This window comes from Macrobrachium nipponense, chromosome 41 (assembly GCF_015104395.2).
Source record: "Macrobrachium nipponense isolate FS-2020 chromosome 41, ASM1510439v2, whole genome shotgun sequence".
Lineage (NCBI taxonomy): Eukaryota > Metazoa > Arthropoda > Malacostraca > Decapoda > Palaemonidae > Macrobrachium > Macrobrachium nipponense.
Genome location: NC_061102.1, coordinates 42686011 through 42710872, shown reverse-complemented (window position 1 = coordinate 42710872; position 24862 = coordinate 42686011). Strand labels below are relative to the sequence as shown.

The window sequence follows — 24862 nt, the reverse complement described above, 5'->3', positions numbered from 1 at the left end:
AGGTATTGATCATAAACCTGAATTTTTCAAAAGTCTGTGGAATTCATGGATGAAATACATAAAACAGGTTTTGACATAGGAAAAACATACTCTTGGTAGCTGCTGTGAGTCTTCAAAGGAGTTACCTTTATGGTCCCACTCAGGTCTCCATAAGACATACCAAGCAATATCCAAGAATTCTCTCGTAGCTGGTCATGGCCATAGTTGCGCCTGTTGACACAATGATGGAGTATTAGTTTACTCAATGCAAAAGGGCTCTTTTCCCTGCCTCCAGCTGTTGCTATGGTCTTTCTGTTGACCCTTCTCGCACAGATGTGGCAACAGGATGTGAGCCAACCAAGTTTGCCCCTGCTATCCAAGTTTGTGAAAGAAAATACCCACCACAAATTCCCACACTGTTCATCAAGTAAAGCCAGTGGGTTTGAGGACTCAGTGGTTACCAAAAATAGGTTTTTAATATGTTAGAACCTGTTTTTTTGTAGCATAGTACTGTGTCCTCAAACAAGCTTGCATAAGAAATGGACAGGTGATAAAATGACCTAGCTCCCTAATTAAGGAATCCCAATGACCCACATGAAAAATCACTTCATAGTATGTAAAGTCACTTGAGTGATTACCAACCTTTTTTTTCTTCAGGGTTCCCATTTGGAGTTAATGATGAAGAAGTATGGGAAAGGCCTTATAATGCAGGATGACCACTCTGCTCTGACAATTGATGGTGTTAAAGAAAATTTTTTTTTAAATGGCCAGGATGAGGAATGTAGCCATGACTTCTAAATAACTGAAATGACCTGACCAGGTATAATATTTTATTCGTAATATTGAGCTTCTGCAGAAGAATAGGGTATTTCATCTTCAACAGGTCCTCATTCTTAGTCAGGAATGATGGACCAAGAGACGACAGCAAATCATGGGTAGTGGTATGGATGATTAAGTGTTGTCCATCTAAAAGAACCAAGTTTGCTGAGCCTGGCTCCTGACACCAAGGCAATCAAGAAACTTGCCTTCTGGTACCACTGAATTGAAGAGAAAACAGGAGCCAAAAAACCTCAGTCGAGGACAAGGGAATAGGAGCTCTTAGAGGAACTGATATTCATGGATAGATGAAGTCCATAGTTTGTGCACCAGGTATCTAGCAATGTTAGATTATTACATAATTTTTATAGTGGACAGATTTAGAAAATCCACATGTGAAGGTCATGGCTCAGTAAGGAAACATAAACAACTAGCAAAAACTTTCTGTCTTATTGTCTGGCAATGAAATTAATATCCTTGCCCATTGTTTTAGTGGAATGAATTAGTGACTGTTGGGCCAATTTGTTAAACTGTTCAACTCCAGAAATCTGGGACAATGGAGAGAATAGATCGATTGCCCTCCATGTGTTCCAGTTCTGTAAGAATGTCTCTTCCTATCACCTAAAATCCGGGTTTGGAGACAAACTGAAAGTTGATGGTTCTCTTATAACAAAACAGGTCCACTTCTGGATATGGTAGCATGTTGGGAATGACAGAAGGAATGTTTGTCCAACATCCACTCAGTTGAAGATGCTGTCGTACTCTAAAGGGAGTCTGTTTCCACATTGAGTAGCTCAATGTGGTGGACTGATGACAAGTGCTGCCTCTTGCTGACACATTCCTTGTACATGTCATTGTTGACGTGTTGTCCAAGATCAACAAGATGTATATCTTCTTCTGAGGCTTCAGTTTTATTAGAGATGGGAAGACAGCCATGAGTTCCTGAAAACTTGTGTGACACCTCATTAGAATAGACAACGATCTAGCTACCTGACAATTCTCCCCGTGCCTGTCAAGGAGACATTCATTTGTTAAACTACCTGTACAGTGGGGAGTCAAAACAACCTGTTTGATGAGAGCACCCTTCCAAAACCATGGCAGAAGTGTCTTCCCAACCATCTGTTTTTGCAGTTGGAGACCATCATAAAGCTTTACTCAGGCATTCAAGAGTTTGACTCCAGTCATATCCATGAGCTGCAGTTAGGATTTGGTTCACCAGACTCAAACTATAACAGGCCCATTATTCCAGTGAGGTAACAGCCATACAAAACACCAGTAAAGTGACAAAGCACTTTATCTGTTATAATACCCCTTGCGTGCAACTTATTCTGAAGTACAGTGAATTGGATATTAAATGACATTTGTGGCTTAATGTTTGTGAACATTAAAAATATTATATACATGTAGCGTATTATCCATCATAAAAATATTAGATGAGGTTTTCCATTTTTGAGGTTAGATGCTTAAAAGTACTAGCCTGCACTCTTTTGTGTCTTGTATTTATACTGTATGATATTGGTATTTGAGTGCAGAAATTACAGCTCACTTTTATGCTTAGTTTTAGTCTAATTCTTGTGGTATACTTCCAGGTCACATCCTCAAGTGAAACACTACCATATTAAGAAAGACCCTGAGGGAAATTATTATCTCTCACATAATATTAAGTGCCAGACCATACCTGACTTAATTTTTCGACACCAACACAATCCAGCTGGCCTACCTGTGAGATTAAGACCACCCACACATGGTCGGCATGCACCCACTATTCCTGGACCACATCCTGGTGAGTACACATAGGTTTGATATGGTAATTAATCAAAATCTTTAATGCAAGGGTTCTTTAGAATAAGTTCTGCATTTGATAGGTACTTCTGTATAAGTAAGATTATAAAAGCTTTAATAATTTTAAAGAAAAAATTTAAAACATGTTAACATCCAAAGCATGCACAATACTACGTAAAAGACAATTACAGTATCCTGTATTATAACTGAGGTACCTTATGAGTTACGTGTATAATTAATTCATATGGATTCAAAAACTTCTTGTAGCAATTCCGTAGAAAATATCTTTATAAACTTTTTTTTTCCATGTATATTTCTGACATGTATGGCTGTATTAAAAATTATTTTGTCTTCACCAGGTACATTTAAATTGTAAAATTTATCAGTATCATGAAAATTAAATTGATTCAATAAAAGTACAAGGCTCCAAAACTTTTGAGGATATAACTTAATGTTGAGCTAACAGCAGTGATAGAATGCATCACTACCACACATTCAGGTGTAAAAGTGCATACACACATTGTTTACCATCACTGTTAAAGATACTGACAGTCATTGCCCAGCTCTTTGGTTCACAGTATGTAATCTTTTCACTGGCTGTTTATGTAATCTGAGAAAGTTCATAATGAAACCTGTTAATTTTATTCAGGATTGAGCTCTTTATTTATCATGCAAATTGTAGAAGTTTGCATGATAATGATCTCAGTCTGTGTATGCCTAATATCTACCACTTTTTTTGTCACCAGTCTTCAAGAACAGTTGTACAGTGTAGCAGGAGGTTGCATAAAATTTTAGAGTTATTCTTCTAAGTTCAAATATTTTTACCCTTTTTCTTTTACAAACAGTTTATCATGTAAATGCTTGATCATTTTCAGAAATATTTGACATAAATTTCTTGATAAACACAAAAATATGTGTGGCAGGGAACTAGGTTTTCATTTAATACTGGTAGAAGGAAGTTTTAGGCATTTGGACCTTCTTTTATAAAGTCTTATAAAGTTGACTTTAAGGATAGTAGCACGATTAGTTTTGTTACTTTTTTAAGATCTTTATTGTTAAATCTAGTTACTGTGGTTTTGGAACTAGACTGTTTGTTGTCCAGAATACATGTAGTGGAAGATAGGATGGTTGCAAAATTGTAAATACAGTAGCTCCACTCATAATAATAATTTCCTACATGATTAATTTTGAATTACAACTTTGGGAGCATGATTGATCCTAGTTCAAATAACTTTTTAACTTTAACAAATGCATTCACAGTAAACTCATTTGGTAACTGATTTTTTTGACAAGTGCTTGTGCTTCCCTGCATCACATGCCACTTTAATATCATTATGAAATTAATGGAAATTGTAATGAAATATCCTGAACTCCAATGAGACCTTTTAGAAGCAGCAACAACAATGAAACTAAGCATATAGTATGTGCTTTTGATGCTGCTGGCTCTTTTTTGCTCAAATGAAAGGGATGTCTGTAGATTAATGGGTTGTCTGGTTGGAAATGCCATGTCAATGGGTCATCAGGTTTAACTCTAAAAAGGGCAGGGCTTCCTTTTCCTGTTCTACAAGCTAACCAACACCTACCCGATGGGGCATTGTTTAACATTAACTAGCAGTATTGCTATAGTGTGTAGCCATGTTCACCTTCTTCAAACATGTTCCATCCTAGTTAAGAGAACAGCTAGAAAGTTTGAGACTAAAAATTTTGGGCACGGTCAGTAGATAAGAAGTCGAGTGATTCTGTCAGTGAACTCGGTGTTCCAGCCCATAGCCTAATTGCTCTATAAAGGAAACGGTATAGAGAAAGATCAGCCATGGTTGTTCTGAGAGAAGAAGAAGAAAAAAAGACAATGAGTCACTCAAAAGGAGTGAGAAGGGGAGAGAGAAAACTGTGAATACATTAGTTACTTTTAGCTCCTATTGATTTACAGTAATCTCACAATACAGTATTGAAATAATTTTTTTTACATTATCAGTCTAAAAGCAATGTTTATTTCAATTAGTTATCCTCAAAAATGAAACTGTCCACAAGACTGGTACAGTATACGTATATGTTTTTTATATTTGTATTCTTAATATTTATTTTTGCTTGATTTTGTGGTGGAAATCTGGTTACATATCTCAACTCATTCCATAACTGATATCTTAATTTCAAATCATTTTGTTCCCTTAATATCATATTTACTTTTTTCTTTTCCCATACCTTGCAAACACTACTGCTGTGATTCTTCTTTTATTTCTATTATACACATTAATATTTGTTTTTATGTGATTTGGCACTTGGTTATCAATTTGCTTGTGTTTATGATATTTTAATATTTGTTGCTTACTGATGTAAAGATTGCATTTATTTTTCTCTTGAATTCTTAACTAAAACCACCAGAGTAAAAGAAAAAAAAAAGAAAAAGTCGAAACTCAAAACCGGCGGTATTACTGTACACTATTCTTTTACTTATATTTTGGATATATTTCCAACCCCTTGGATGTATTTGTGCAAATGATCAAGCGGTTACTGTATTATCATTAATATTTATTCTTAATATAATTCTTCCCTCATATTTGTTTCATCATTATTTCATATAGTTTCTATATATTCTGTAATTAAATATCTGTGTGGTTGGAATTTGGTTTCTTTCTCTGTGAAGTGAGGTTTGAACCTTTGGGTCATTATTAGGATTAATTAATGCAAAGGTAAATTGAGTGGGTATCAGAGGCCTTTTCCAGTTTAGGCCCAGAGAATATAAAATGGGAAGAAGAGTCTAGGGAGAAGCCTTAGTTGTTAGAGAAACTGTTATCTGGTTCAAGTATGAAAGAAAAGATTGGAAATTGATCAGAAATTTTATAAAATCATGCTTCTATAAAAGAGGAATTACTCTTTTATCTACCACACTCCAAAATGTGATCAAAACAAGCAAGAAAATTAAGAAAAGAATGTATGAGGCAAGAAGGTTGAATGATATCGATGTGGATGGGAAATACCAGTATTTTAAATATGTATATTTATTTATTTTTGCAGACAAATGGGAGATAGATCCTAATGAACTAAACCTTTTAGAAGAATTGGGATCTGGCCAGTTTGGTGTTGTTAGACATGGAAAGTTAAGAAATTTAGATGTAGCTGTGAAAATGATGAAAGAAGGAACCATGAGTGAAAATGACTTCATTGAAGAGGCTCAAGTTATGACGTAAGTATATTGATGGTGAAACAAGCTTTGGTTTTATCATTTTTAGTCTGTACCTTTTTAAATGATTATTTTCAGTACATATAGAGTAGTCTTCCAGGTATGAGACTTCTAATTTTTCTTTGTGAAGATCTTTTACAGTGAAATCCAATCAGTATGGAAGACCTCAGCATAGGGTACACTTTTTCCTTACTGGATTACATAAAATTATTTTGCTAATTGAAAAAATTACAAATGTAAATTAAACAAAGTTAATTTAATTCATCCAGAAATTACCTCTTAAATGACATCGTGAACAGTTCGTCTTGCCTCACAACCATGCATTTCTAGCAGTTGAGGGTTATATTTGTCCACACTACAGTATATATGCATAGCAGCATGGTTCTTTCTGTGTAAGCTTACAAGGAGTGGCAACTATGTAACACTGTAGAGTACAGTACAGGGATTTTTAAAGGCAGGGTAGGGTTTTATTTATTGCTTGTAAATAAACTGTGACACAGTGGAAAGATTTGTAAAAGCAGGTTAGGTTTTTACTTAATGCAAGGGAATTGACTGTGATTTGAAATTGAGAGGAAAAGTTTTTTTTATTTTCTTTCGTAAATTGTGAGACAATGAGAAAAGTGTAATTGTATGGACTAGACTATTGGAATTGGATCAGTTAGCAAAATCTATATTTTCAAGGTTGGAGGCCTCGTTATCAATCAAGTTAATCCTATTCTTATTGGTTGGCAGATGTATATACTTGTCTTAGAGTTAGCTTTCTCATGTTTCCTGTTACAAGAGTCCAGTTTGAAATTAGAGGATCCTGACTTAAATCTAATTTTTTCCCATATTCTTCTTCTTATGAAAAATTAGACTGTATTTGCGAAGAAACAAATAGATATATGAAAAGACACATTTAGTCCCTGATTTTTAGTATAAGTATGCTTCTTTTAAGGTATCATCATATAAACAGTTCCTTCATATTTTAAGTAATAGACATTATGCCAACACAACTTAACCATCGTTTCACATAGAGATGTAATTTAGGTCCAAATATTATAGTTTATGTCTAACAAAAAAGAAGCCTTAGCTGGAATATATACATTTTCTCAAAGCATTCCATTTCAGAATAATGTAATGTGTAAATATTATGAATCCATCACAGGCTACTTATATAATTTTTTCAATATGAAAGAAAATAAACTTACATAATTTGCTCCTGATTTTTGTATTATGGAGATTGTGCTCTCAACAGTTTTGATGACCCATATGAGACTTTTGCTGCAGGTATTTGATAATTACTATTACTCAACTCTTGATTTAGTAAACTGCATGATTACTCAACAGACCTATTGTGTGTACATGACATATATAAATAGTATGGAAAAATACTCTTGTTCAATACAGAGGCATCTTAGGAGACTGTGAAATAACTGCTTCTTAAAAAGGGGAGATAAGGGCACCTTGCTATGGAGATAAAAAGAATGTTCAAACACTAATATTTTTAATGTAGTACAAAAAGTTAACATTTGGGAAGACTCATGAAAAATCCAAAGTGGCATAAGATAACCTTTGTACTATATAAAATGCAATGTAGAAGGATTTTTGTGTCCTTATTGTAGGGACAGATTGAGGATTCCTTTTCCATTCCTTTTGTAGAACCTACAAATGAATACACAGCAACCATAGTGCTGGGACAGTACCCTATGGTTAATAAATTATATGTTTAAGACTTTATATCTCAACCCTTTTTTCTATGTATTGCCATTACTTTTTACAATATTATAGGAACACTAGCTATAATTATAAAGTATTTTAACATAACACATATATCACACTTTTAGACTCGCTTAGAGCTTGCTCAAAGGATTTGTTCTTCAATGAGCAGGAAAACCTGGATTAAGATAAGTTAACTAAGTTGTAGAGCTAGGTAAGAAGACTTAAAAGTAACCGATGAAAAGTAAAAGGTGGAAAGGAATGTAGCTGAGGCATGAGAGATATGAAAAACAATGTGTACCATACATAAGGTAGTAGTATTTCCTATAGTGTAGGGAAAAGAGATTGATTAGGCTAAGAAAATATCTAGAAAGCATTCTAGATGTGGCATAGTTTTCTTCCACTCATCAGACAAGTCAACTCCAGTGCATTTCTTCATTGGGATCTGACTTAGGAGACATGCTCTCTAAAATAGAGGTGCATAGAAATGTGGTAAAAATAAGAAATATGTATGTGAATGTGAGAAAATTTTGTGTATATTTGCTTCAAGAATGGGGATGTTATCACTTTGCTTCGAGTTCCCAAACAAAATAGTATATTTGAAATTAACTTTCTGTAATATTTTTTGCAAGGAATATTCAAAGCTTCAAAAAATATGTATTAAACTTTTAAGTATGGATGAGTTAACTACATAATCCATGAATGTTTTAGGGATATTTTAAGATAGAAAATATTAAAACAAAGCATTTTATTTTTTAATTGATGTATTAACTGTATAAAGTAAGTTTTTCCCAATTTGAAACACCTCCCTCTAAATGATGTAAAGAATTAATGAGAATAAAAAATATGTGCCAAGGACCTAAGTGAACAATTTCTTTTGCAGGAAACTACGGCATCCAAATCTAGTGCAGTTATATGGTGTCTGTAGCATGTATCGACCCATTTATATTGTGACAGAATACCTAAAAAATGGCTCATTACTCAACTACCTTCGTAGCAAAGATAAAGTGTTAATAAATAATAATGAAATATTGTTAGACATGTGTTTACAAGTAAGTATACTTTCATTTTCTTTGTAGAGACCAATTGCTATTTTGAAAAATAAAGTTTGAATGAAACATTTTATGAATTATATTATTGGAAGCAGATACTTTTTAGTTAGGTTCTTTTGAGTTTTTGCAACCTTTAACAAATATTTGTAAACATTAGCTGTTCAGTTTGTCACTGGTTTATATAAGCCTAGATGTGACACTTTCACAAACAATTGTCTTTACTTTATTTAGTACGAGTTAAACTGTTCTGGTGTTGATTTCATTGTAGAAACTGTATATTCAGCCTTCTCCAAATAGTAGGAAGTAGTAAACATTCTGCATATATCATGCAAAGACCAGATAATGAATTCCATCTCCTTAAATAAGCTACAAACAGTATCTCTCTCTGGAAGGAAGTGTCCAGTGTCTCTCTAAATAGCTAAGGATCTGCTTTGTCCACATCTACCCTCATGAACTTTACACTTTGATACCTAGAGAACCTGCTGATCTCAGCCTTTCCTGCCATGTGCAGTGTTGCTACATGTGCTATGCAAGTGGCCAAGTCACTCCCATGGAAGTGAACATGATTAATTATACTTGAACTACTTTGTGAAGCAATCACTAGGATGCTGGGAATCTTCAGTAGGGTAACAAAAGGCCACCAGATTCTATCAGAAGTGGTATCATTTTCTGCCACCCGCCAGTTAGAAGCATGAGGGCATTATGTAAGGTCAAAGTGGCCACACCCTCCTTTCCTCATTTGACAGACCCACATCACCCATAGATCTATTGGGAATCACAGATGAACCTCTAACCACCTCTTTCTCCTCAATCCATCTAGAAGAAGGAGGGATCATTTCAGACAAGAAACCCTTCTCTCACTCCTCATCCTCCATGGATGATGATCGTGAGGGAAATGGTAACTGGCATACAGCAATTAGAAAAAAAAAGAAGAGAGCCACTCGTATGCCCAAAAGACTGAATCTTAATCATTATCAAACACCTTGCCCAGAACTCGAGATATTATCCACAATTAGTGTTCTTGCATGAAATTACCATTATCTATTTTCATGCTCCTATCTTATAAATCTTCCTTGCAAGGAGGCATATGTACAGGATTACCTGCCTTTTTGAGCATATTAATGTCCTTAAAAGGCAGATTTTGTTCCAAGTATAAAGGTCTTAGGATATCTTATTTGAAAAAAAAAAAGATTACTGACACCCTAAGTCAGAGCATCATAGGAGGCCCACCTCCTACCACAAGCATAAAGCCTTCCTCACCTCCTAGCCCCTCCAACACCCCAGTGATCTCCTCATTCATTTCTCAATACTGTATGATAATTAGCCATGGAATCATTAGACATATAATGGAATATTTTTGGTTTCAAGTGGAACTGCCTCATGTAAAAATGTTCTATAAAAGCTTCAGACATTATTGCACTGCAAGACCTTGTCATCTGTAATTCAGTAAATGTCAAGAGCATTTTCAACATCATTGAAGCAAGTCATGTATCATATCATGACAAGCCCAAAAGGTGTCCTGCATTTCTTGTAGCACAAATTCCTACAGAGAATATTGAAAGAGATTACTTCTGGAGCAGTAAGTTACCTTGGCCTTCAAGTGACCATCATAGATACTAAGATCCTAGTAATTAATTGTTTATCTGACGTGGGAGACCATGCTATTTTTTATCAATATTGCATGATATGTTTGAGATCATACATATTTGTGTAATTGGACCTTAATTCTCCTCCATCTGTTTTATAATGAAATTACTTCCATCTGTCAAAGTCCTCTCTTCAAATTAGCTATGCAACACTCATTGCCCCTTCTTCTTATATGCAAACTAGAGTGGATGGAATTATCTCATGGCTATATGTACCACTATATTATGTCCAAATGCAGAAGTCTGTTGTGAAATGCAACATTTACCATGATCTTAGACGATCTTATGATCACATTCTTTGCAGCTGTTTTAGTACCCCATCCCTCTCTAACGTGAACACCTGCAATTAGCTGGGACTTAGACCCACCAGGAAGCCAGGTTCTGTCAGCCAGGATCTGTAAGTGTGAAGGCAAAATGGTAGCTAGAGGGAATGACAGTTATCACTACTGAGACAATCAAGAGCACAGTTCAAACCTTCTCTGAGGCACTGCCAGTTAAATGAAAGCAACTAAGAGCAGGTGCAAAGATTAGAAAATTACATTCTGACAATTAGTCATCTTTGGGATGATTTAAAATCCCTAAACCCCAAGACAAAGAAACTGTTGCAGAAAAAAGTAGGGCACTCATCTTAGTTCTATTCTGAAAACAAATACTTGAGGCTTTTGAAGGGAAGTAGATATCCTCAATGATGATAACATTTGATTTCATTTTGCTGATCATATTACACCAGGTAACATCAGGAGTTGTCTCTAAAATTTTTAGAAGCTTTCAAGTTCTGCCACCCAGTACTTTACATTTTATTTGCTGCAGTGTTTAGTGTGTGATTCACTAGTTTCTCCCAGAACTCCCACTCTTGGTTCACTTAATGTCATTAATCAGAAACCAAGCTAAAAGAACTCTGTATCTGCATATGGACTTTAGTGGAAAAATACTTTGTAAGCTATGATTATTAATATTGTCAGCAATATTTAAGTGTACTTGTACATTATTTCTTGTCATCTCTAGGAATCCTAATTTTTGTACATTACTGTATCAGCCCTGAGCTAAAATAAAGAACTAGTATTATTATTGTTTATTGCCAAATGCTTTTTTTTAATTTACTATATTATTAACTCTTGACTTGAAATTGTACAGGCCTGTTTGTGTCAGTTAAGAATTATGTACTATTTTATCCTAGTGAGGTGCCAATAAATTATCATGTTGAAGTTTTTGGTGAAGTTCATAGCATTGTTATGGGGTGATCAGCCAGTTTTGATCTTGGTGAGGTTTATAAACAGATAGGTTTTGAGCATAAGCTCTCTATAAATAATAATTACATCAAATATTCTCTATCCAGATATTCTGTGAACATAGTTGTTAGTGATCTTTTCATAAAAAACAATAAGGAGAAATATTATTACCCAGTATAATTGCTTAAAAGCTTTGAACTGTACTAACTACTAAGCATGCTTGGTTAACTTTTGTTAACTTCTTGAATTTCTGTTTATTGCAAACTGAATTTTTTCAGGTTTGTGAAGGAATGGCCTACCTAGAAAGACAAAAATTTATCCACAGGGACCTTGCAGCAAGAAATTGTCTTGTTGGAGCACATGGTGAAATTAAAGTAGGAGACTTTGGTTTAGCTAGGTAAGTATATGAACATGTATACACATTGTGATAGAAGATTATGTTGACTAAAGATAACTTCTATCTAATGTAATAGTCAAGATTCTTGTGCCACCAATTCATAGTGCAAACTTGTAACCAGGACTTTGGAAAATTAGCGCAACTTGAGATTATTTTATTTTGAAATACTCTCAAGCTTACTCTTTAATACATATTGGATTATGAGTGTAAGATATTGGTTACTTGATGCAGTTACTGCTTTCAAGAGGAAAATAATTTAGTCTGTAACCGTTTGGCCAATTTTCTCTGATATGTACAACTGTATAGGAATTTCAGTCATCACAGTACAGTATCAAATAAGTAGCAACAGTCTGGTATACACTTTTAATTGTAATGACATATTTCCCCTCTGACTTTGCAGCTTAGTCAACATTTTGAATTACTAATCCAAGACATCAATTACTAGTACTTTTATAAAGAATTCAGAGACAGAATATCCTGTTTTGGAAATCTGTTCTCATTTTGGCAAATCTATCATTCAACTTTTGAGAATAAAATAATGGTTTTATTGAAATTATTGTTTCAAGGTTGATTTGAAAGAAGTAACAGTCATTCTACATTATGATAATGTATAGTTTAAAGGCGTTTGCTGATTACAGATACATAACAGTTTGAATATCTAGTAAGTGAGGCTCTTCGAGTAAGTTTTTCAATTAGTTAAGAAAATTATTATAGCATAAGTATATTAATGTTAGTTTGACTTTAGATGCAAGTACACTAGTATGACAAGAAAATTGTAGTTTCGACAATGATTTTGCTGGAACTCATTTAATATTAAGTTATGGCAGTAGTCAAATATTTGCATACCAAGACTCTTCATGGCTATAATAGATCTTAGTGTTTCAGTGTAAAGTACAACTTTTGTTAGTTAGAGACAAGTACTTTTGCAATTTAGTAAAAACTTATTTAAAATTTTTGCTATTTTCTCAATTTTCACTTAACCTATCTTGTTTCTCCATATCTTAGCTTACTTCCCTTTCCTTAGGTTATTTTCAATATATTTTCTGGGTGCTTTCATGTGAGTTTATTTTTTATTTTTTCTGGATTAGGGGTATCTGGCAACTTTAGCTGGGAGTGTCCATCTGGACACTAAACCATGCCTATTAAATAGTTAATTCTGTTGAGTGATTTTTGTAGGTATGCAAGAAATTGATCCAGAAAGTTGATTGCCTTCTCAGAAGCAAAGGTTAATATTTATAGGAAGCTTAATAGCTGCTAGCTACCATAAATTAATAAACTTTATAAGGCAACAGTTCATATTGCATGATCATGTTGATGCATTTGAATTGGTCAAAGGTACCTGCATTTGTGGGTGTAAGACCTGAATGAAAGTTTTGAATTTATGAGAAAATTACCATGCTGGAGGTATTCACCTTTTTAATTTGTCCAAGGTGTCTGAATAATTTCAAATTCAGCAGCAAATTCATAAGTTGCATACTATATCTCTTGATAGCTGCTCATGTTGTCAATGATTTGTATAATTTATTCTTTTTGAAAACTGAACTAATTGATCATGGAACACCAAGTATAAGCTAATGCAAAACACTGGTTTGGACTCAAAAATATTGTTAGGGATTTATCATAAGACAGTTAGAAGTGTTATCTTAATCCTATTCATTGTACACATATTCATCCAATTCATTAAACCAAGGTTAATATGATAATTTTGACGGGGAATTAATTTTCTCACATAGTGCAAGGGAAATCATTATTTATATACTGTGTTCTTTACCATTTAGGTTTTTAAGAATTACAAGCTCTACCATTTAGGTTTTTAAGAATTACAAGAATAATAATTGGTCCTATCCATTATTTGTATCACAGAGGCTTAAGATTCATTTACAGTAGTAAAGAAATTCGTCCTATGCTAAGTATTGCTTACAGCAACAGCGTAGCACTTCTGTACTTCAATAATCTTGACTCAAATTTTTACAGGCATGTTGTGGATGATGAATATACCGGATCAGGAGGAGCCAAGTTTCCCATTAAATGGGCAGCCCCAGAAGTGCTAAACTTTATGCGATTCTCATCCAAGTCAGATGTCTGGGCATATGGTGTACTTATGTGGGAGGTATTTTCATGTGGTAAGATGCCATATGGAAAGGCAAAGAATACTGAAGTTGTAGAAATGGTAGTACAGAAAGGATGCGTATTGGACAAACCAAGATTTTGCCCTGATAACGTTTATAATGTAAGTATGGCTATTGTTTTGTATGTTCTTACTTTCTTACTTTTCCCTACTGATAAGTTTCCTGAATTTCCTCTAAGGTCTGATAGTTAGGGACCATTGATCCATAATTACAGGTTGGTATATATTTTTAGCTGATTTTTATATAATACAGCCCTTCTGGGCTTGAATTAAATTTCTTAAACAATACTGCTAAGTTCATAAATTCTTAAAGAAAACCCTAACCTCAAACTTTCTCTATTTAAACTTTGTACGAGAAACAAAACTTCAGAGTACATAATAAAGGTGATTGAATGCCAATTCAAGCCAGTGATTGATTTTATTGCTTAAGTAGGTAAACTTTCAAGCAGAAGGAGAAAAAAGCTGGTATGTAGGATATTTCTCTCAGAATAGTCAATTTCCCAAACATTAAAACTACAATGCAGGTGACTAATGTATTTTGTTTGATCATTTCCTCTGCTGATACTTTCTTACCCCTCCCTGATTATCTCTATATAAGCATAAAGTGCTCATTAATGTCCAACTACATAAAGCCGATTCTTACCCCTACACATCTATCTAGTATACATGTCAAAGTATAGTGTTCATAACATGGCCAACTATAAAGCCACTTTCTCATCCCTATCTGATTATCTTTATATAAGCAAATTGCTCATGACATGTCCAACTATATAAAGCTGTGTAAAACACGGGTTGTGACAAGGAAAATGTAGATTTTGAAAAGTTGTGACCTTAGACTGCTTTGAGGCATGCCTAGTGGACAGTTGAACGATTATTACTAATGAGGAATTCTTGGGAAGCTGTGGTATCAGGAGTCTAGCAAAAGGATTGAGTTGGTTTGGACATGTGTTTAAGGAAATAAAGAACAGTTGTACGGGAGAACATTAAATATGTTAGTAGCAGAACACTGACCTGCAGGAATATCTAAGTAATCATGGAGAAATGGGATAGATGAAATCTGGGCTTGATGGGAGTTCAGGGAGAAAGAATGTAGGGCAGAGAAGAATACAGAAGACTCATTTTATGCCTGACCTAACAAGAAGAAAATCCAACATAAAAAACAGGTTTTGACATAAGAAAAACCTATTTTTGGTAGTTGCTACTGAGTCCTCAAGGAGTTACCCTTTCCATGGCCTAACCACAGCTCCAAGGTAACCAGACTAATGTAAAAAAATCTCTTTTAGCTGGTTGTGTGGCCGGGGATTGTGTCGTAATGATAACATTATTCACATGTGATGGAGTATAAATGGACTGAGGATAAGAGGACACTTTCCCTTATCCTCAGTGAATGCTGAACCCACTTTACCTACGTCAAAAGCCCGCAAGGAAGAGAAGTGGCCATGCGCATGTGTATTGTCATATTCTTTACATACGACCAGAACGGACCAAGACACCACTACTTTCTGTTGGTCAATGCAGGATGATCCCTTACCCAAATCCCATGCCTTTTTGTCAGGGTTGTGACAGGGTTCTGAGGACTCAAGAGTGGCTACCAAAAATATGCTTTTCCTACATCAAAACCTGTTTTTTGATAGAATAGTTGCTGTCTTATCCTCAAGGGGCTTTACAAAGAAATTGACAGGAGACAAAAAGATCTCAAATATTAATCCCACCAACCCAAAAACATTTCTGATTCAGGGTTAAGCCACAGATTTCAAGGCCCCAAATACCTCAAGGTTTGGTGGCAAAGAACAAGAAACCAAATGTAAACTTATGTTTTTAGGGTGAAGTTCTGAGGTGACTTACCTAGCATACCTACCTGTTAGAAAGACCCGTGGTTTGCAGCTGTAGTGCCTATGGGTCAGGACTAACCATTGCCACCTACTGATACACAGTGTAGTCAAATTTGTTCGAGCTTGTGGCAATAATGTTGCTAGAGTATAGGAAAAAATGGACTTTCTGGGATGTTGTTCGTGACCTCTATGTAAACCTTAAATGCTTGAACTGGGCATAATGTTTTGTATGCTAAATTTAGTGTACTTAGAATAGATTTCCTTCTTAAAGGATTCCCATTCCTGACCAGGAATGACAGGCCAGAGGACAATACTAATTGATGGTCAGCCAAATATTCGTATGTATCGTCCCCATCTAAGAGAGCCCAGTTTGCTAATTCAAACTCTTGATGCTAATGCAATCAAGATGATTAACTATTGTAGCTTGTGAGCTGTGGTTGTATCAGGTCTACTGAATTGAGGGTTGGGGGTAGGGCGTCGAAGTGTAAGCACCTTGTTCAGGGACCAAGTAATTGGAACCTTTCAAGTGACAACTTCTATACCTAGAGCCAATCCCAAATCTATAAAGCAATGGTTCTGTTAATGCTGCCTTGTATGCTATGATTGTTGTAACTGCAAGGTGTTTGTCTTCAAAAAGGGATAAGAAAATTTAAAAGGTTTCCCTTGAAATTCTGACTGGGCTCTCAGTATGGATATAATCTAACCATATCTTCTGTACAGACTGGTATTTTTGCACTAGGTACCTAACAATGTTGGATAATTATCACGGTACATGACATTTTAAAAAATCCACCCGTGAAGGTCTCGGCTCAGAAAGGAGGATCCATAAACGACTTTGGGCTGTTAAGGAAGCTGTTCCTCTGTAGGGTAGGAGTTTGCTCAATAACCTTTGGAGTTTGTCAGAAAAGAGTGGTTTTCCTTGATAGGGAGAGACCCCAGGAGTTGAATTGCAGACAAGTGCCACTTCCTTGCTTGCGCCATCAAAGGATGCCTAGCATTATCATATTGAGAGGAGGCAAGCATGATCCCAACCTTTTGATAAAGGACATTGCAGTCATGTTGTCTAGAACCAACCTAATGTGTCGCTTTTGGAGATTTGAGTTTTTTTTTGAGAGACAAAAGGACAGCCATCAGCTCCAAAAAATTGATATGACAAATCCTCAGAGTAGCTGACCACCTCCCTGCCACCTGATGATTCTCCCAATGCCTCCCAGCCTGTCAATGAGGCATCTGTGTGTATTGTCATTCGTACACACTGAGAAGTCAGGGTGACCTGTTTTGCCAGAGATTCCTTCTAGGACAAAGGCTGAAGTATCTCCCCAACTTTTTTAATCTTTTGATGAGGTCAGTCTCGCATCTTGTTTCTTGCATGCAATAGCCAGATTTTTTTAACACTTTTGTTGCAATCTGAGTATTGGATCTATTATTGATGCAAATTGCAACAGGCCCGTCGTAAGTTTTAATTGCCGTTTGAAAACTTTGGTCTGTGCAAGGCATGTTTTGAGGACTTTCCTTATTCTGTTTTAAGTATGATGAGGAGAGACAACAGGCCATGAAAAGTATCCTAACACAGTCCCAGCTACTGAGAGCATCTGCTGTGTGTGAGGCAGGATTTTCCCAATTTATCATAAAACCTTTTGACTAGTCTGTTGATCACTGCTCTTTGGTTTTTCGAGCACACTTTTCTTGTGGGCCCCAAGAACAAGGTAGGCTATTACGTAGTTGTATTCCTGATTTCTCGAACAACTACTGTTACTAATTTTGCAAAATTTCTTAGGGCAGTGTTTAGCCCAAAGGTCATGACTTTGAACCTGTACATATCTTTCTGTATCCAGAACCCTAGGAAGGGGCGGAAAGGAACAGCGACAGGGATGTGCCAGTATGCATCTCTCAGGTCTATAACTGTCCAAGTCCCTTTTGGAATGATTGAACGCACTAGGGCAATGGTAGTTATCTGGAAAATTTGCCAACAATGTGCTTCTTCTAAGAGAGGGGTCTGATTTTTGGAAGAACCCCTTTACAGAGGGGGGAGGAATGAGATTCTTTCCACCCCAGCCTGTTTAAAAGTAATGCCGTGTCCCCAAGGGGAAGACTTTCTTTGCCTGTACTGTCATTTAAGTTGACCACCAAACATGCCATTCTTATTGGTATATGCCTCTTCCTCTGCCTTTGCTTGTTTGTATGGTGTTATCGCGTTGTATGGAACCAGTGGTTGGTTATTCAGCAACAGGACCAATGGCTTTACGTGACTTCCAAACCATGTGAAGAGTTCATTTCTATCACAAGAAATATATGTCTCTGACTCATCGATGGAATGCCCGAGAATTGAACTCACGGCCACTGAGGTGGCAGGCCAAGACCAAACCGACCACGCCACTGAGGCGCTCCTCTGCCTTTGCTCTTGGTAGGCATTCAAGGTGTTGCTTTTCTTTTTCCTAAGAGGTTCTTTGGACCTTGAGAAAAAGATTTTCTTGCTGTTGTTGCTTTCCCTTTATAAGGAGCTGTCCCTTCTGGACCACCTAACTGTCTTTCTTTGAGGAAAACTTTTGGGGTGACTGAAGGGTTACAGGATTTTTTTTTTTTTTTTTTTCATCAGCAAGCCTTTTTGGGTCAGGTAAGGGGAAGGTTTGGGTTTTTGTTTCCTGAATTCTCCTTTTTTTTTTTCCAAAAGAAAGTACCCTGTACAATTCTGTTGGCAGGCTTGCTGGTTAAGTTTCTAACCACAACAGACTCCTCAAACAGGTCCTTACGGAAGGGGTTATTATTATGTAATAATGAAGTTACATTGGAAAGTGACTTGTTGGAACCCTCCAATGTTTCCATATGCGCTTTTATGCGTCACTCTAAAAGTCATAGATTGCTTGCCATAGGGTTCTCATAAGACTTGGGCACAACGGCAAAATTGTTCTGGAACCTTGTGGAAGCCTTTTATTGGCTACTGCCAGCAAGGTGGTAGAGGTTATAATACTAGAGAGGTGAATCCTAGACTGAAATTCTGCTGAGGTTGTTGCCTCTGAGATTCTTCTCATAGAAGTCCTAAATTGCTGCATAGCAATACGTATATTAAGAGAGCTTTTTCCCTTTAGAAGGGAGTTGTAGCAATGCCCATTCCTTGGTGGAATTTTCTGAAACTGTGATGACTGTGGCAAAGGTTTAATTCTATCATAGTTTCTGGTCTGTGACTACAAAATTCTGAAAACTTGTCGGTACAAGATCAATAATTTTGAAAGTGAAGGGACAGAAGGCTGGGCTACTTGGTCTTATTAAAAAATGGAAATAGAGATAATTTTTTTTCTTATTTTATTTGACCTGGTAAAGGGTGTCTTCTATAACTTTTTAATGTTATAGAAACCGGGAAGAAAACCATTTCTGTCTCTCAATGTCTGCTGAGGATGGTACCATGCACTTTCTGTATTAAAGAATACCTCTCTAAATTCTACATGTACAGCTTCGATCATCGTTTTTCTCTCATTAATTAGATATTTACTATAGGGAGAGAAAGTGTACATTGAGGCATCTCACCAAGGATTATTAGTACATCAGGGATGAGTATTGGAGCCCCTATTATGTTTTGATCTGACATTTTGTGTTCCAAACTGAGTATTTAGTTGTTTCCATTCAGAATTCTAACATTAGACCTTGTTTGGGTAACTTTTGTGTCCCCTCTCACTTTTGGGTTACAGGATGCAGTACTTCCACACTTTGGAGTGTACTTGACTGAATTAATTTCCTTTTTAGAATCATGCATTGCTTTTGGGGAAGTTTGTGCAATTTGACTGAGCCTCAACAACTGAACTGTAACTGCTTATTAACCAAGGGGCAGAAGTCCTGGGGAAGTTACAATACTCCTCTGAAAATGTAGTTATTTCAGTCTGAGTTAGATGGATCAATGCATCCATTTTGGGGGAAAGATCCTCTTCAGCATCAATAGCTGCATGGGGGATAGCATTCCTTCTAGAAGGTTTCTCCCATGGCTAGCTGAAATTTGTGTCCCTGATCATTGTGGGTTCAGCAGGGCCAATTCAATGGCAATGCCCACTTCACATTCCTTAGTAAGAATGTCACCCCCATACAAAGATTCCTATACTTCCTCCACGGGGTTAACCTGGGAGGTACTGGCGACTGACGTTACTTGGTTTTGGCCCAAACATAAATCTTGTTCTTGCTACTGGAGTTCTTCTGGAAAGATATAGTCTTCCCCTCCTAACCCCTACTAAACCCTAGGACTCACCGGCACAGCATAAAACTGGCTGTTTCATGCTTAAAACCTGTAGCCAGTAGCAAGCTACAATTTTCATACATATCTGGCGACCAAGCAAATTTTCTGTGTTTTTTACAAGGACTATGCTAATGGCAGGTGGTATGATGGACTGTACCGAGCAGTTTGCTACAGAACACTTGAACTGAGGGTCATGCATAATAGCAGTCCTGTAGTGATATAAAGCAAGTTGTTATTAAAAGCCAGTTAGTATTAATTAGTTAATGAGACATTTCTTCAGTTCCTCATGTGGTTTCCATATTTCAAAATTAATTATATTAGAAATCAATGTTAACTGAAACCCTTTGAGGTTTTAAGTTAGTTTTGACAGTGGTATATGGCTGTATTAGTCCTTTACACTGGGTACGTGAAATTTTAATTCGAATCGTCATACCATTCAGACTATTCATCTGTGAACTAATTTGTTTAGTTAACCCAAGCTACTGTTTTATATAGTTTTAGGTTAATGCTTCTAGAATAATGTACATTAAACTAAGAATACTAGAGAATTTCATAAGAGGGTTCTCGCTCAACCTATTCTAGGTCACTCCCTATTACAGGCAGTCCCTGGGTTACGGTGGGGTATCCGTTCCCGGCAGGGCGCTGTAAGCCCGAAAATCGCCTGAAGCCAAATCATCATAATTGTAACAGGAATAAATAGCAACTGTGATTTAAGTCCAGGTTACACGCTGTAAAACAGGTTAACAGCACTGGCAAGCACCCTAAGTCCAGAATGACTTAACCCGAACCTGATGTAACCCAGGGGCTGCCTGTAGAGAAACTTAAGGATATACGTAAACCATACCAAAAAAGTCCTTTTTTAATCTAGTTTTCTGTTCTCTATGGCCAAGACCATTCTAACCCGATGTTCAGCCACTGCTGTTTTTTTATACTACTGGTAGAATATTCCCTTACAAAGGGGTTCCTATTTAATCTGGTTAGGTACCAGCCTCTAATCATAAAAACTACTATGTTATTTAATTAAGCCTAGTATATTATTTATATCTAATCCTAGGCTATTTGGACTAAACTAACACTTATTAGACCAACAATAGGATGTTTCCTAAATTGTTCTCTATTCTAGATAATTCTTAATGAAAAGGCTATATAAAAACAGAAACTTACTCATTCAAACGCTAACATTTTTTGTCTAACCCAGGTTGTTTATATCTATCCCTAGGCTATTTGTCATCTACTATATAAAGCAGTAACATGGCTAGAATATCCCAAGCCCAGAACCTGTCCGGCGTCTCCCAGACAATATTCTGAGGAGGGGGAACACTTAAATGAACACATAACACCCTCGGCAGGTAGTCGAGGCTTCAAGCCAGGATGACGATGTCTGCCCGGGTCGGGGAGTGGTCCAGCTCACGTGAACGAGCAAGGGCTATCCCTTGGGTGTGCTTAAGTCTACTTACAAGCTAAGGCTTTTACCAGTTAAGAAGACTACCTTGCTTTGCCCAAGCAAATGAGCTAGTTGCTGGGCTACCGTCCCAGGACCCCTAGTCCGTTCTCTTGAAAATTGAGAGGAGGGTGAGGAAGCACCTGCATTCTCTGTACTTACATTTCCTCATTGGCTTGTGCTGGTAGCTGCAACCAAGGGACCCTTGCTGACCTGAATGGACAGGTTACCAGGGCTGGTACAGGAGTGGAGTCAATACCGGTGCAAGACTGGTACCAGAGCAGGGTTGGTACCAGTGCAGGGATGGTACCAGTGTTGGGCCAGTAGCAGAGGCCCACATAGGCTGGCCACTGGGACTGGCACCAGTACACTGTAGGTCTAAAGATTTTCACAGCATATTTCATGGGGCATCACATTCACCTTTTCCCACAGGGAGAGGTCCTTCTGCAACCCAAGAACAAACATTTGAAACCGGACCAGATCGAGGGTGAGTGGTAACTATGACTTTAAGGATAGTCAATACCATACCTGAAAGGTATCCACTACCCAGGCCTCCACCCTATGTCACTGGCGAGTTGCCAAAAGGCTTGACAGGCACCCACCCACTAATGAGCAAGTGGGGAGAAATGCCACCCCTGGGGTTCTCAGTCCTTCAGTCCCTGAAACAGGAGGAAGGCTGATGGGCACAGCTGTGCAACTTACACTACCAAGGTAGAAGAAGCCTGTTTACCTCTATGAGGGGCCGACACAGAATGGGACTTACTCTGACTGAAGAGGAAGGGCCAGCCAGACCTGAAAGTTGGGACACAGTGCCAAATGAAGTCATGGAGGTCTTAGCCACAGCCTGGTGAACAAATTTGTCATTCTGAAGCCTGTTCACCATGTCCTCCACCTCCCAAGCATCAGAGTTGACTTAGGACCAACAAGCCTAGAAGTTTGGGACTGAACGGTGTCATCATTGTCGTCGTCCCATAAGATCAATCTACAAGACTGACTGGAATGCTGCCATGGCGGTTGATTCCAGTGCTGTTGCCTCCATCTGCAAAAGCAAGAGGGAGATTCCGTCTGCATGGAGATGCTGTAGTGACAGACTGGGACACAGATGAGTCAGGTCCAGGTCAGCCTAATAGATGGCAATGATCTCTCGGAGAGATAGGATATCTTCTCTAATGGGTTAGAAATGGAAGAAGTGCCTCACATGGAAAGCTGGACTAGGAAGCATTCTCTTACCCAGGGAAGCATGGAGCAAGAAAAGTAATGTCTCTTCCATGGGATCACTAAAAAGACATACCGTTCTAATGATCATAACAGGTTTCTGTAACTCTGTAGGATAGAAACACTCTCCATACCTCTTATTCATTTGACAAAGTATATTCTGCACCAGGAACGAGGGCTTCCATGTCATTGGCTGGAATGGGAACAAGAAGATTCCCGGTCCCAAGTCCAGAACCTGTCTGGCTCCTGTCTCCCAGCCAACATTCTGAGGAGGGGGAGCACTTGAAAGAATGCAAACACCCTCACCCCACCAGCTGAAGACTGAACTTTCAGCAGATAAGCGAGGCTTCAAACCACAATGACGATGTCTGTCCGGGTCGGGGAGAGTGATTCAGCTCGTGCATAATCGATCTATGAGACTGACTGGAATGCTGTCATGTGGTCGATTCCAGTGCCGCTGCCATCATCTGTAAGAGGGAGATTCCCTCTGCACAGGGATGCTCTAGTGAAAGACTGGGACACAGATGAGTCAGGTCCAGGTCTGCTTAAAAGATGGCAATGATTTCTCAGAGAGATATGATATTTTCTCTAATGGGCTAGAAATGGAAGAAGCTCCTTGCGTGAACATCTGGACTAGGGAGCATTTTCTTGCCCGGGGAAGCATGGAGCAAGAAAAGATAATGTATTTTCCTCGGGACCATTAAAATGACGTACTAATCTAATTTAGGTCTCTGTAACTCGGTAGGATAGAAACACTCGCCATAGCCCTTGCCGACCTCTTAATCATTTGACATACGTAATATATTTTGTACCAGGAACAAGGGCTTTCATGTCATAGGCTGGGAGAGGAACGAGAACATTCCCAGTCCCAAGCCCTGAACCTGTCTGGCTCCTGTCTCTCAGCCAACATTCTCAGGAGGGGTAACACATGAAAGAACACAAACACACTTATCCCATCTGCTGAAGACTGAACTTTCAGCAGGAAAGCAAGGCTTCAAACTGTGATAATGATGTCTGCCCCGGGTCGGGGAAAGTGATTCAGCTCATGTTAATGAGCAAAGGCTGTCCTCTGGGTGTGTGTTAGTCTACTTAGAAGCCTTGCCCAAATGACTTGAGCTGGTTGCCGGGCCACTGTCCCAGGACCCCTGGTCTGTTCTCTTGAAGATCGGGAGGAGCTGGGACTAGGTCTGCAGACCAGGGAATCCTTGCCAACCCTGGTAGACAGGCTACCGGGGCTGGTACAGATTCGGGGCCGGTACCCGAGTGGGATCGGTACCAGTACTGGGCTAGTACCTGAGTGGGTCTGGTACCAGGGCAGGGCTGGCAGCAGAGGCCCAGGTAGGCGGGCCACTAGGACTGGTACCAGTACACCATAGGTCCAAAGATTTTCACAGCATCTTTCTGGAGCATCACATTCACCTCTTCCCACAGGGAGAGGATCGTCTGCAAGCCAGGAATGAACGTTTGAAACCAGACCCGATCAAGAATGAGGGGTGATGAAGACTTGAAGGATAGTCGATACCCTACCTGAGAGGCGTCCGCTACCCAGGCCTCTGCCCTATGTCACTGCCAAGTTGCCCGATGGCTTGACAGGCAACCACCCACAGTGGCAGCAAGTGGGGAGAAATGCCACCCCTGGGGTCCTCAATCCTTCTTCCCCTGTCCCCTCCCTGAAACAGGAGTCATTATCCCCTAAGATCACTTTATGAGACCAACTGGAATGCTGCCATGACTGTCGATTCCAGTGCCACTGCCTCCATATGCAAGAGATGCTTTAGTGACAGACAGATACAGATGAGTCAGGTCCAGGTCAACCTGCTTATTCGGCAAATGGCTTCTCAAGAGAACTTTATATTTCTTCTGGGAAACTAGAGGTGGAGAAAGAGCCTTGCATGAATGGCTGGACCGGGAAGAATTCTCTTTCCCAGAACCATAAGAATTCACCTGGACCAGAACCTTATTTGGAAGCCTAAAACAAGATGGGTTGAGCAAAAGTCAGGGCTCCCTTGGGGTTACCAGAAAGATTTAATGGCTGAAGCACAGTGCAGAAAATGCCCGGGTCTCTTCCTCAAGATCAATAAAATGACATATCATTATAACAATCGCAAAAAGCCTCTGAAACTTGGGGTTGTCTTGTCCCGGGACACAGGACGTTCAGGTCCCTGTCCTCCTAAGTTGTTCCCTACACAGGAGATCGACACTCACACCAGAGGCCCCTTGTGATCTCTTGATAATTCGAGTATATGC

The 24862-nt window shown here is 38.1% G+C and overlaps 1 protein-coding gene across 7 annotated transcripts in view; it reads left to right on the top strand.

Annotated features, from left to right (window-relative positions):
• The window catches only part of LOC135212733 (tyrosine-protein kinase TXK-like), a 479073-nt gene that overhangs the window by 448063 nt on the left and 6148 nt on the right, over nucleotides 1-24862 (top strand). For all 7 annotated transcript variants that reach the window (XM_064246443.1, XM_064246445.1, XM_064246442.1 and 4 more), the window contains 5 exons: nucleotides 2385-2578; nucleotides 5593-5761; nucleotides 8340-8508; nucleotides 11662-11780; nucleotides 13755-14010. In XM_064246443.1, coding sequence (XP_064102513.1) covers nucleotides 2385-2578; nucleotides 5593-5761; nucleotides 8340-8508; nucleotides 11662-11780; nucleotides 13755-14010 — 907 coding nt within the window. The remainder of the gene's footprint in view (nucleotides 1-2384; nucleotides 2579-5592; nucleotides 5762-8339; nucleotides 8509-11661; nucleotides 11781-13754; nucleotides 14011-24862) is intronic.